Source organism: Electrona antarctica (genome assembly GCF_951216825.1).
Source record: "Electrona antarctica genome assembly, chromosome: 19".
NCBI lineage: Eukaryota > Metazoa > Chordata > Actinopteri > Myctophiformes > Myctophidae > Electrona > Electrona antarctica.
This window is the reverse complement of record NC_136800.1, coordinates 21,704,588-21,718,903: the sequence shown is the minus strand read 5'-3', so window position 1 is coordinate 21,718,903 and position 14,316 is coordinate 21,704,588. Positions and strand designations below refer to the sequence as shown.

At 42.3% G+C, this 14,316-nt stretch overlaps 1 protein-coding gene across 2 annotated transcripts in view; it reads left to right on the top strand.

Annotated features, from left to right (window-relative positions):
• LOC306912367 (rho GTPase-activating protein 29-like) overlaps positions 1-14,316 on the top strand; it is a 56,056-nt gene that overhangs the window by 20,021 nt on the left and 21,719 nt on the right. The window contains exons 3-7 of one of the 2 annotated variants that reach the window (XM_079488538.1): positions 5,384-5,527; positions 9,996-10,092; positions 11,281-11,353; positions 12,138-12,198; positions 13,835-13,984. In XM_079488538.1, coding sequence (XP_079344664.1) covers positions 5,384-5,527; positions 9,996-10,092; positions 11,281-11,353; positions 12,138-12,198; positions 13,835-13,984 — 525 coding nt within the window. Of the gene's footprint in view, positions 1-5,383; positions 5,528-9,494; positions 9,553-9,995; positions 10,093-11,280; positions 11,354-12,137; positions 12,199-13,834; positions 13,985-14,316 lie in introns of those variants that run through there. The other variant, XM_079488539.1, reaches the window with a different exon arrangement.

The window sequence follows — 14,316 nt, the reverse complement described above, 5'->3', positions numbered from 1 at the left end:
AATCCTCTCCTCTATATTCTGAACAATAGTCACTAATTGAAATCAGCTCATTTAGATGGAAAGGAGAAACCTGTGACATCCGATCCAATTAACATCTGTGACTGACATCCTTCGAGATCGAGATAAGATTGAACCTCTATCGATGCCCGGGGCGAAACTCATCATTCATCTTTGGTCTGTCATCTTTTGTTATTCAAAGGAATCGCTGCTCAAGTGTTCCTGTCATTATTGCCTTGCTCTTGAATATGCTAATAATGTACAAGCCCACACGCAGAGTACCACTGCTGAGGGGTAAAAGTAAGAAGGGGATGATGTTTAATGGAGGAGCCCCTTGTCGTCGTGTGGTGAAGGGGGGGGGGGGGGGGGTGTTGTGGGGGAATACGTCCACCATCGACCGCAGGTACCCGCGTTCAGTTCCTGGCATCTTGGCTGGGCGCTCCAACAATCAAAAGCGTGTAAACTTTTTATATATCAACAAAGTTAATTTAGTAATCAATCAATCAATAAATCAATCATTCAATCAGATTGGCTATTTTTGCGTAATGACATGCCCATTAAATATGGATAATTTTTTTTTATTTTTTAGAGATTTGTTTTAGCCTTTTCTGCCTTTATTGATAGTATCAAGTGAAGATAGACAGGAAAGAGGGAGAGACATGCAGCAATGGTCGTCATGAATGGGACTCAAACACGCAACACGCTGTCAGGCCAAAGCCTATAGACAAATTCAGAAACAGGTCTCATGGTCGCAGCTACTTTAAATGATTAGTATGGGGTATAAAGTACAGCAGCCTTGTGTTCATAAAACAGAAAGATTGGGTATTCGGTAAGACTGACGTTATGTATCTTTCAGGACCTTTCACTGCTTCGTCTCAACCATTACGCTATGGCTCTGCTCTCAGCCACCGCGTGGATATTTTGACATTCCGTTTTTTTTTTTTTTTTAATGTTGCCACTACTGTTGGAGCAGCCATAAACTACACAGGTTCATCCCGATGTTCTGGGCATCTTTGTAATGTTAGTGTTAGTAAAAAGCAGGTAAAAGAGTAACGTTTGAGGCAGACTAACATCAGTCACTTTTCCATTCACTGTAGTAGAAGAGGTGCGAGTTTACCCCGCAGCTACGTCAGCTCCGCATACAGGAAATATGTAAACTGCGACCGTGAGACCCGTTTCTGAATTCGTCTATATCATGTGGCATGCGCCTGGACCACTTGGCCAGGCGCCCCATGGATAGATTATTAATCGATCCCTTTATTAATTACATTATCAATATTTTTAAATAATCAATTAAATCGATTTGTTTGGTTAACTGTTGCAGTTAAGCAATTGTGTCCTCATGGCTTCCCTATAAACTCTCCCACTCCTCACTGTCTCCTCACTGTCAGGTGAATCGTATCATGCCTAACATGGGTCATGTGATTGTCTACTTACTACATCCTCCCACAGGGACTACTGCAGTACATTGGGAAATGGAAATGACTAAATTGGGGAGGAAATGTCTTCAAAGTGTCATGGTTCCCTGCCTGGGGTCAGTCGACTCAGTCCTGCAGACCCCCTCCTGCTTTGCAGCCCACAGGTGTCCTCTAATCCTGTGTTGGGTGTGGCTGAGGTCAACGCTATGTTAGATTAGTCAGCTTCAGGCCAGTGAGGAGGACAGCCTTTTAGCAGAATGCCTTAACAGTCTCATGATGGGTGTGTGTGTGTGTGTGTGTGCATGTGTGTGTGTGCATGTATGCAATGCTTGTGTGTTTAAAGAGTGGGCAGTATGACAGCAACAGCATTTATTTTTATAGCATTTATGCCTTTATTGATAGGACAGTAGACTGATATGAAATACCAGGGTGCCCGGACCACCACGCCTGCGGCCTGGGCCAATCAACAGCATTTATTGAGTGAAGATGCGTCATTGTGTTCCCAATATTAATCATTTTTGTTATATTTTCGACCACGGTATAGTGTGCTCTGTATTAAATGAAAATTCATGATCGAGTATACCTGACAATTTGCAATTGTCTAAACCTGAATTTATGATACATGATTGATTAGGCCTATATACAATTCATTTGTTTGAAACACTCAGGAAAGGAAGTGTAGTCTTTCTACTAGTCTGCATTGCAATCACCAGTGCTTCTGCACGTGGGCACCAGACGATACTGTAGGTGCGTTAATGTGTGAAGCCTGATTTATGTTCTGTCGTGCGATGGTGCCATGTGCTGATAATCACAGAGAATATTAGGCCACACAAGCGCACATGTGATGCATCACATCACATGCACTGTGAGCTTGTATGTCTGCTATGCTCGGTGCGAGACACTGACAAACGACAAAGTATAAAGCAGGCTTTACTCACGGTTTTGGAAGGAGCAGCTGGCTGGCACAGCTTGGAAACAACAAAGTCATCTGTTTTTCATCAAGTCCTCCACACCATGGTAGAGAAATGAGATGAGAGGTTGCATTTATTGAGAAGTTAAAAAGGAATCACGGGGGGGGGGGGGGTGAGAGCCTTTCTCTCTCTCTCTCTGTGTGTGTGTGTGTGTGTGTGTGTGTGTGTGTGTGTGTGTGTGTGTGTGTGTGTGTGTGTGTGTGTGTGTGTGTGTGTGTGTGTGTGTGTGTGTGTGTGTGTGTGTGTGTGTGTGTGTGTGTGTGTGTGTGTGTGTGTGTGTGTGTGTGTGTGTGTGTGTTCAAATCCCACCCACACCCAACCTACCCACCCATCTCTCTCTTTCATGCACACAAGCACTAACTCAATAGACTGGTTCAGAGCATAGTAAACAGTATTAATCCAGACCTAAGACCTGAGATTAAGTTATTTGTGATGCTACTGAACTGCAGGATAATGAGCCGCCGCAAGAAGAAAGTACCAGAGACACTTGGCAAGACAAGATTCAAAGGCCTGAGTTACACTTGGTTGTGCGCAGGTGTCGCACACTGAAAATAGCCGCAAGTTGTCGGTCAAAGTCTTCGATTTTTTACTGTTTGGGGATATTCACCAGTTTTAAAGAAATGCAGCGTAGATAGTTCATTATGTTCATTTTCAGTGACTGTCTGATTTCAGAACAGGAACGTATCTTATGTTTAGAGAGAAGCTTGCTTGTACGAGGCAACATTGTGGTTGATTTTGTCTGTCCATCTGAGAAGAGAAAGTGAGAACTCTCCTCCTACAGCTTTCATGGAAGTGTTCTTAGCCATATTTATCCTATTTTGGGCATGTCATTAGGCAAATATTCTCAAAAAGTCTAGACCTATGTGCTAAATTTATAGTTCTTTCTTAAGTCGTCCTCAGACGAGCCCTCCATCGTCTCTTCCAGTCATCCCAGTTCTCCATAAGCTTGTTGGTGCTTTGCGCTCCTGCACTAGTTTGCTGGCTGGCAGCTCTTGATGTCTTTGGCAGTGTTCTGCTATAGTGTCATTGTCCTGGCTCAACATTGGTATTCCCCCATGCAAATTCTTGTTGGTAACAGGTAGTTTGTTGTGTTGTTTTTGTGCGCCGAAAATAGCCAAACTACACGCTCACGACACGTTCTGAGAGTCCTGTAGATCAGCTATTTCCTCTATTGATCATAAAACTAAGTGTATAGGGCTTAAGTGGTTAAGCAAGGTACTTAACCTCTATTGTGTATGTGGTGTTAAACTAACCCTTCCATGGAGGAACAAAGCTGATTAAAACTGAAGGTGCGTTATTAACCCCTCACCACAAAGTCCTGCACTACTTCGCAAGAAAGGCATTCCTCTCATAACAGAGTGGCAGATGGGAATGTGATGCCCTTTAACTAAGACAATTGGAGGATTATTCAGAATGCGGTGTATATTTGTTTTCCTCTTCAATTGTCACCTGTAAAGGCCACGGTAGGAACACAAGGAAATGGAGAGGTTCCAGAAAATTCCCTTTTATGAGGACAGGTGCAGAAAGAACATGCTTCCTGAATGGGGATAGCTTTTGAGCATCAGTGTAGCTCATCAGTGGTCTTCCACACATCAGTGGTCTTCCACACATCAGTGTAGCTCATCAGTGTCTTCCACACATCAGTGTCTTCCACACATCAGTGTCTTCCACACATCAGTGTAGCTCATCAGTGGTCTTCCACACATCAGTGTAGCTCATCAGTGTAGCTCATCAGTGGTCTTCCTTAGGCAGAAGGTTGGTCTGTTGGGCAGTTAGACAGAGAGACTATGTCAAGGAACACATCCAAAATGTATCGCTGCAAGTCAATGTATTTCTTCCATCACTTTGAACCTTCTTTCCTATTTGAGCATGTCATCATAGGTGAAAATGTCAATGACCTTTCAAAAATAGTGAAAATAGCCGATCTACAAGCTTAGAATGCGTTGCACTGTGTGATGCATTGTGAGCTTGCAGATCAGCTATATTTTTTATATTTTGGAAAGAATAAATTAGGGATTAAGTGGTTAGGGTCTTCTTTGTTTTACTTTATTTAGGTAAAAAATTATACTGTACTTGAAAATACAGCACTGATAATGATACATAAACTAAACTATAATAAAACTTATTTTCATGTGGTCCTCTCATACATATACTCACAGCAATCAAATGACAAAGTTATTTTACTTCATGGGATTGCAGAGATTGCCGACTTTATGCTGAAACAATGTACACCTAACACCCTGTGCACAGTTTCTGGGCACCGCTTATCATGGTTGTTTAGTAGCAACGGCGGCACCGAGAACAATCACACTTCTAAAGAAAGACAATGATTCCCCTCTTGCATGAAATTCATTAACTTGTTTATACATGAAGAAATGACATAGGAATGTATCCTTCTCCACATGACACCTCGTCATCGGGGTTATGGAAACTTTGTCACTTGAAACATTTCAGCCCATAGGTGTGTGCCGTTGGGTTTGTGGATTCAGTTTCAGATTGAATACAGTGATTGGCTCCGAGATGGGTTTCATGGCAACAAATGTATTTTTCAGCGTCTCTCAACCACACCACACAATAATCCTGTTATTTCCTCCTTTCCTTTATCAATTTGGGGGTACTGGACAATGTTTTCGAACCACTACCGTAAGAATCTATTTTGATAAAAGCATGAACACAGCAGCGTTACCTGTCCTACAGTACATGGCAGCAACGCAGGTTGACCTGTGATTCAACATGGCAAGTCAGTCAGGTGGTGTCATTTATACAGAGAGCTGTTATAAAGTGACTTGTCTTGAGTCATTTATTTTCCATTGTCAGATTTTCTGTTTCAATTTCACTCATGGCCAGTTTATATGTCGAGTCTGCAGCTGAGGGTTCAGCCAGTACTGTGTTCAGTCAGTCAGAAGTACTTGTTGAAAGGACACAAGGGTTATCTCAGGGATTGAACGTGGGACCTTTTTGTTACTAAACTTTAGATGTTGATTTTTGTTTCTCCAGAGAGCCAGGAGGGTCTCCAGCAGACGGTCCAGGAGCGTCTTGGGGAGCTACTGCGAGTTCTCAAGGCTGTCATTGGCCAACACCAAACTCTCAACTCCGTGGACATCCTCGGTGCTGCGGGCATGGTCATCGCCAAAGTCAAAGGTCAGTGTTTGTCACGTGCCAGCGTGTGCATTTCATTCAACAAGTCCAGGTGTGCTGTGGGATGTTGTGACACCCACATATTATTTATGCAATATATACAAACTATACAAAACGTAAAGAAGTGTCTTGTAATCTGTACTTTCATTTGATTTATGTTGACTCACATGTTTATTCTTGAATTAAATTACCGGTACTTAATTAATTACGTGTGGTGCCTGTCAATTACTTATATATTCTTTCAAACACAGGACATTATATACTTATGCACTAGGTGTAATAGTTTCATCATCATAGCAGTAGTGAAGTGTTTTAAGCTCAGTTTACTGTTTTGAGCTTCAGTCAGTAACATTATTGTTATTGTTACTGTTATTATAATATGTATTGTACTGTATATCTATTTGTATTTTTGAGGGGCGCCAGCCCCTCCTATACACATGTTTAATGTTTGTCTTTAGTTCAATGTTTGTTTTGTAAACGCCATTGACAATGAATGGAAAGTTTACGTCATAATGTACCTCATTACGTCATAATATGACGTAATGAGGTACATTATGACATAGATTTTCCATTCATTGTCAATATTATTGTCTCTCGAGTCTTTATTAATGTTTTAATGTTTGTGTTGGCACCGTTTGTTTTATATCACCATTACATCACCTAATCAACATGAGTTAGACTTTAATATATTAGCGCCCCTCACTTCACACAGGTGTGATTTTTATTAAATTCATAGCTCATTATTATTTCCTTTGACGTTTTGAGCCCTCTCACTATGATTAGGATTTTATTACAAGCACAAAACTGACTCTCTCTGCTTTGGGCTTGACTCACTTTAGGCCTAAATACAGCATTAGACAATAATGTGTGTGAACACACAGACGGTCTCATATCTTCTCAGGACGTTTTATGACAGTGTTGCCAGTTAAGGTTAGAGGTCCCTTTCACTCGGCTGGCCTGCCATGAGAAACATTTACAAAAATAGTGAAAATAACAGATCACAACGTGGTGTCATTGTGAGCTTTTAGCTTGTCATACGATGAAGTTTAAAATAAGGCATTCATTTATGAAAAACAGATGAAATGTGGAGATGGAAGGTTTCTGCCTGACAGGGCCAATGTGTTTATTTGATTGAATCCTGCTCTGTTCGAGTTGGCCCTCTGTCTTGTTTCCAAAAGGCTTCCAGAGTGAGAGACGTGATTATTGTCTTGCTCAACAAAAGAATCCCTTCCCTCCCTCTCCTGAATGAATACAAGCACAAGGAATCTCAAAACTTGCGAGTTCATCTGCCAGAAATGCGATCCTCTGCGAGGGTAATTCTTCACTTGGCCTGAACACAAGAATCCGCAGAGGGAAGGCTGCACAGGGGTGTAATTTGCATTCCATATTTCACAGACGGAGGGAGGGAGGTGGCGTCCTGGCAACATACTCGATGGCCTAGCAAGACCACGTAGCTCTACATGCTCTTCTTATTGTTGCGGTCGGTGCATTTGTCTTGCAGGTCACCTGTCTCTATCTCGCCATCAGAGCCACGTTGTAACTTTTGAAGAATGCGCTTCGTCTGTCTCTCATTTCTGTCCTGGTGAGAGGTGCTCTAACAATGCTGGGAATGCAAAAAAAGAAAAAGAAAACAAAGGGAGACTGACTGTGTGAGATCACCCTGAGGGATAGGGTTCATCGTGGCAGCTATTTGGGAATCTTTGCACCTCGATTTCCTCAACCGGGCATCTGAATGGACACATGATTGACTGCTCCTCCCTGTGCATAAATACCTCACCATCTCTGCGAGGCGTTTTGCATGTTTTAGCTAGGACCTTATGTAGGACTAGGACCTTATGTAGGTATAGGACCTTATGTAGGTATAGGCAAAATGCCAGCATGTCCTTGAGGTACCTTTTTATTTTATTTAAATAGGCAATAGGTGTAATTTAACATAATAACCACAGCCTTCCTCTGCTTTTATAGAGTAGACCCATGAATATGTAAAAAAAAAAAAAGAAAAAAAGAAAAAAAAAATCCCCCCCAGACTCTAAATTAAGCTATAGGATTTGCAGTAAACATGTTCACATATCCAAGGGGACAAGTGCAAGCATGGATTATCCTGACCACCAGGGGGTGGCTTACATCACCTCTATGCTCGGCCTAACTGAGTGGGTAACTCGATAGTGGCCATAGTCAAAGAGCCAGGCAGAGTGAAGGAAAAACAAAAGGAGCTGCTGAGAGAGGGATGAATCAGTGAAACTCTAGTGACATGACAACTCAAAGGTCCGGATGATAACAGGCCTTGTGCACCTCTGTGCCTTTCAGAGTGTGTTTTCTTGTCGCTCGTGTTCCTGGAAGACCCACGCTTTGATGATCGGGCACAGCACCTGGGGCCGCTTGGGCGGCATCCAGAAATCACAGGGAAACGCGTGAACGCGCACAGCCTGCTTCGAATGCCTCTCAGATCCTATCTACTTGTGCCTAGGTGTTATAATGACACGGTAGACACCGTCACACACACATGAAAGATTTCAGCCCCGCCGTCTGACGCACAGAGCTTCATTCATTTATTCAGACAAAAGCCATTGTCATATTATCATCCATACTTTGTCTTGTCTGTTCTCGTATCGCCACAGATAGGATCTCTGCAGAGAGTCTTCATCACTGGTTAAAAAACCAAGCCCAGCTTTCTCTCTTGCGCTTGCGTCCCACGAGGGCTGTTTCCCCCCCATTCCTCCTTCTAGCATTTCTGAGGCAGGCCAATAAAAGTGTCAACTTTCCAAAGTTATTGAAATGTCCTCCTTCCCTTCCCCACCTCCTCCACCTCCTGAGTGCATATGCCACTGTTGCCACAGACCATTTTCTGTCCTTGTGCTGTGCCATGTCTGTGCCCATCAGTTCATAGCGTAGCTCACAGAAAAGAGGTCTGTGAACCAGTCAATACTCTGAGCAAACCGTCAGACAATTGTGAGCTGTATCTGTCAAACAAAGTCATGCTCTCAAAAGTTGTGAGAGAAATTGACAGCTGGGCTGACGCACATGGTTTAACTCACCCAAAAATCATTTTTCACAGTCCCTAGTTGAAGCTCTCAGTGACAAAACAATGGCCCTTGTGCTTGAATGATGCAGTTCCCATATTTCAGTGGTGGGTGGGAGGGGTGGAGGGGGCAGGGCTGGAATCATTGTTGTGAGACCCACAGGATGTCCTGAGGAAGAAGTCGGTGCTCCTGCACAGGGGCCTCAGAGTAACACGTATAGCATTCGGGTTCCAGGGAGGCTCGGGCTTCAGTCGCTCTGGCATTTTCTGTCGTCCTTTTGGGGGCCAGGCCATCACTGCCTGGTTTTGTTTTGTGAAGTAATCTGGAAATTTACTGGGAATCAACCCACAGGTGCCATGGGGCTTTTCCTCTCTTCTCTGGAATGAGTGGAAATGGAATTACCAAGATGACATTTTCACTAACTCACAATCGGAGCTCTGAAGGTCTGCTGACGACTAAGGCCACTTTACTCAGCGGTTGAGGGAGGTTCTTGAGTTACGGGGTCCCTGGTACTGAACAGAAGTTGACAGGTGTCAGAGAGAAAGGCTAAGTGTTGTGACGTTAGCTGTCTGAAAGTTTTACTCAGCTGTCGTGGCGCTCAAGCTGTGCAAGTGTTTCCTGTGGTGGGGAGACAGGAAGCACTCTCTGAAGTTGGATTTCTCCGCCTGTGACTTCGGTTCCCCTGATTGCCTTCTGCAAATGTCCTCTCGCTGAGTCAACGTTTCCGGTTAGAGAAAGCTACAGTTCTCGAAGAATCGCCAACACTCGATGGCCGCCAATCGCGAATAGTCTTGGACCACTCAAACAAAGATGTCTTCATTTCGTCTGTGCCTGATCAAAATGGAAGATCACCTGTGGTCGAATACGGACATACAGGAGCAAAGGAGGACACTTATATAAACGCTCGTTCTTGTCCTTTGAAGATATTCAAACCCAACCGCTCTTGGTGGGTTGAGGAAGCTTTTCTATGAGGTTCTCCAACCTGCTACTTTTCCTTCTTATTGATCAGTATGTATATCTGTTCTACACTGGACTAACTTGTCCATATGCTAATGTCAACAGCACTGGGCTAACTTTTACGATGTGCTACTGCTAATAATTATATTTTTCTCATAAAAGCTCATATATACACAGCAATGCCTGAGTGCATACATTATAATAACAATGGGTAAATAAAGAATGCATTCTGAAATTATTAATGCGGTGAATGAAATCGAAAGCCTAATCAATGGTCTAATTTTACCTTTGCTTGATGGTTCATTGATTTGAATGTTTATGCCGACAGTAACTGCACCCTATAATGTAATTGTCCAGGCGGGGACAAGTGTAGTTCTCTGAATGCTTTTGCTGAGTGATTGAGCCGTACGAACGTTGGCTGTGAATGCAGTTGTATTTTGGGAGAGAGACGTTCTCATGGCTCTCGTGTGGTTTGTTTATCTCACCCCCAACAGGCGTTAACTTCAAGGAAGTGACTCAAGACAACAAAAAGGCTATATTCGGCGAGATATACGCTTCCATTGACACTTTGGCATTCACGTTCGGCAATGTGTGAGTACAATGTTTGTTAACCTTTTCAACGCTGTCAAGTTTTTACGACCGTTTTCGGGCAGCAAACAGGAACAGTGCACTCCAATGGGGCCAGTGTATGGTACTACTATGTATGTACTGTAACTCATTGGATTCCTACAAGCCCATGTCACTGTGTAAGCCTATAATTGAAGTCATTTGAAGCTGATGCATTGCCAATAGCTTCCCTCAGCGGTTTCATTTCATCATTTTCACTTAAGCATAGTTTATGCTGTGTAAAGACGAGCTACGGCTCATGGCTTATGGGCTTATTTCTGGGCATTTATACTCAATACATCAGCTCACTGACAAGCATGACAGAACATTCCACATTATGTCAATGAACCAAGAAATCGGACTCACAAGGGTTGTCCTACACAGTATAAGCACTTTATACTTCATCATACCACAAATATAGACTATCTACAAACACTTTTCCTTTTTGTTATTTTTTAAGGACACAATTATTGTGGATAGGTTGTACTTCATTTGACATGAAATGTGTCCCCTGATGACATCACTGAAAGGACTCAACATTTAAGATAGGGATGTGGGTCATAATATTGCTCCTTTACCGTGACAACTTGACCTGTTACACTTTTAATAATTTTATGTTGGTTAATTATTCTTTATTTGCTTTTTCCATGGGCATTTAGGGTCAATCAACAGTTTTTCATTCAATCGCATCTACACAGTCCAATTATTTTTATCACTATATCACTATATCACCATATCACTATGGGTGAATGTATTCTATACATACATACAAAGAGAGAAAAATAAACATGAAGCCGACAATAATACAAGGAGAAAAAATCTAAATCCGAACAAAACAAAACCAAGACGGAAACAAAAAGGAAAAAGCAATCAAGTATATCACAGTCTGAACTATCAGCTATACTCTTACTTATACTGTATGATTCAAGTACAGTGTCTCCCTTCCTGTACAGTACCTTCTGTTCCTGTACAGTGCCCCCCCACTGCCCCCAGTGTCCCCCCCCCCCCCCTCACCCTCCATCATATCCACCAAGTGTCCACATACAATGTAACAGTCCACTTTTAATCATTTTAAAGAAAGATCCTTTATACAACGTTATAGCTTCTAAACACTGTTGACTCTTTCATGTTTTAATAACTATATAAAATGCTGCGCTGTTGTCTGGCTTTCAGAGTGTCTGACTTCCTTATGGGAGATGTTGACAGCGGCTCAGGGTTGGGGTCCCCCCAGTCTAGAAGAAGCAGGGTGAGACACACAATTCTTACAGCTTCCTTCCTTCCTCGTTTCTTACACTGTAAAATCCAGTTTATTTAATCTCAGAGTGCACAAATATAACCACACGGACCCGGTTAGGGTATATGTGTCTATAGAGTAAATGTGTTAAGTAAAATGTAAATGTTAAGTAAATGAACTCTGTGTTTGTATATATCCCTTGATTATCTTTATTACTGAATGTGTCTCACTTGTTGCCAGTGGTGTGACGTAACTAAGTACATTTAACTAAGTTCTTACTTTACTTGTGTATTTCCCTTTGTTTTATACTTTAATACATCTCAGAGGCAATTATTGTACTTTTTAACAGCTTTAGTTACTTTTACGTTGCAGATTTAGATAATTAATACTAAACATACATGAGCAAAGTGATAAATGAAGATGTCTATGATAGGTTAAGCTTCCCGTCAGAACGTACAGTAGTTCAGATTGGACCTCTGCTTTGAGCTCCACTCAGCTGTCTGGGTGGCTGTTTCTCTTCAAAGTGTTGCTTTGAAACATGACAGGGTTGGTAGGGTTGTGTTTTGTGGTGCGAGGGTTGTATTAAAGGGGGTGATTTATTTTACAACAAACCTCTACTTGAACCTCAAAGGCTTGCTTTCTCTATTTTAGCATGGCATTGAAAAAAAGCAACATTTTACGGGCCACTGGGCTTTTGGCTTAAATAATACCCCCCTTGTCGTGCCCCACCCGACTTACAGTCTACTATTTGCAACAAAAAAAAAAAAAAACGTCTCTTAATTCTTTTTGTACACAGTCTTATGATAATCTCTCGGTGGATCCCAGAGGATATGTCTCGGAGAAAAGCGACCTTGCAGGTAAGCGTAAAACACAGGCTAAACAGCTTCCAATAGTGGAATGCATAATGATTATTAATGGCTGCTTTGAAAAACCATTTAATGGCCGGCTTGTAGCCCTTGGGCCCAGAGTGTCAGCCTGTGAGCCTTAGCTAAATGATTTAGACGAGCTCCTTCAGCCTCCCAGATGCCTGAGGTAGACCCGCCCTAAACCTCGGCGCTAACCCCTGTTATTTCTGCAGCTTTTTTTTCCATACTTGCTGCGGGCTGGCCTTCTTTTATTTTCTTTTTTTTCCCTCTCCTCTTTTTTCTTTTTGTTTCTTTCTTTCTTTTTCTTCTTCTTCCGTCTCTCTTTCCAAATGTCTGACATTCCTGGTCTGTTTAGGAATAGTTAAACGCGTGGGATGGGAAACACATGGGGCTGGTGCTGAGAGGGAGGTGCTTTAAACACATGGGGCTGGTGCTGAGAGGGAGGTGCTTTTGGCAGCGCTGGTTATTGTTGGGGGGGAGGGGGGGGGATTACATTGCCATGCATACAGAGGTTATAGCTATTACCCCATTATGACCTGAGGTCAAAATGTCTTCTAAGTCCTAACAGTTTTCTGAAAAACGTATGTTGCTATATCGGTGGTGCTCAGACCGAAGCAGCCAGAAGCAAAGATTTGAGTAAAAGAAAATTCGCTTTAAAAGAATATATATTCAGAGGTTTGCACAAATTGTACAGTAGTAAGAAATACGATACCAAATAGCAAAGTATCAATGAACAACCATAACATTTACATGTAGTAGTTCCCCAATCTGTCGCCAGTTGTGGGGAATAAGAGGAATAAGAGGATTAAGAGGCTAATATATATATACTGTGTGTGTGTATATAGTACATATGTCTGCCAACTACACAGTGGGAGAATAGATACAAATGGGCAGTCAGTCAAACTAATAAAGTGGAAGATATTATATTCCACTTTATATCCCAGTACTAGGCCATAAGCAAGGGTACTATCGGTCAAAAGCTTTTCACAATGTGTTTATCCTTCCCTTCTGTATCTTCCTGGTTTCTGTTTCTTATTTGCTTCATTCCTACCCATACGCTTGAAGAGGAACTGGAACTGAACCAAATAAGAATGAATATGTGGTGGATGATATGTCACTTTTCATTGATAGTATATGAAATATTTAATTCTGAAACAATTTTGTACGACTAAAAAATATCATAACATCTATCTATCTATGGTACTTAAACACACATACATATTATGGAGATGTAGGACACGGCACCTTCAATAAACTCAAAGTATGCTATGACTATTGACCCATATACCTGCTTTGCTGTTTTTCTCTACCTTCTACTACTTGCTATTGTTGTTATTCTTGAAAATGTCTTTGTTATTGCTGCTACAATGTGGAGGAACCAAAACCAAAGAATGTCAAGCGCAGTATGGGGGTGTGCCCAGGGCAGCACTCCGCGGATTCGTCTCTATAGATTATAGAAGATACAAAATCTACTGATAAAAAACAACAATTTGTGAATCTTTGTTCTTGGGGAAAACAAACAAAAAAGCCTAATTATGTGAGAATGATTATGTTAATGCTAGTGTATGGTGCACTCTATTAGTTCTGTGTTTTGACGTGCTGTGATAATTCCTGTGCTGACCACCAGGGCCGGAGGTGGCGCTGTCGCGGGAGGAGGAGGTGGACCTCGCCCTGCTGAAGAACGACAGCGGCGTGGAGTCGGCGCTGCTCTACGCCAAGGCCTGGTCCAAGTACGTCAAAGACCTGCTGGCCTGGATGGACAAGAGACTGGCCATGGGTGAGACCTTAACACCATATAGGCAGAGACTGGCCATGGGTGAGACCTTAACACCATATAGGCAGAGACTGGCCATGGGTGAGACCTTAACACCATATAGGCAGAGTCTGGCCATGGGTGAGACCTTAACACCATATAGGTAGTGTGCTGCCGCATTGAGGGGAAACTAAACATGCTTCTCAAATCCTGCAGGGCTTGGCTTTTCCTGCCTGACAATTTAGGCAGGGATCACTTCAATACACAGGTCAATTATATTGTAGCCGTCGTAGCGAGTCATAGGACTGTTATAATGATAATATAGATTAGAATATAATAATTGTATTATTCTATAA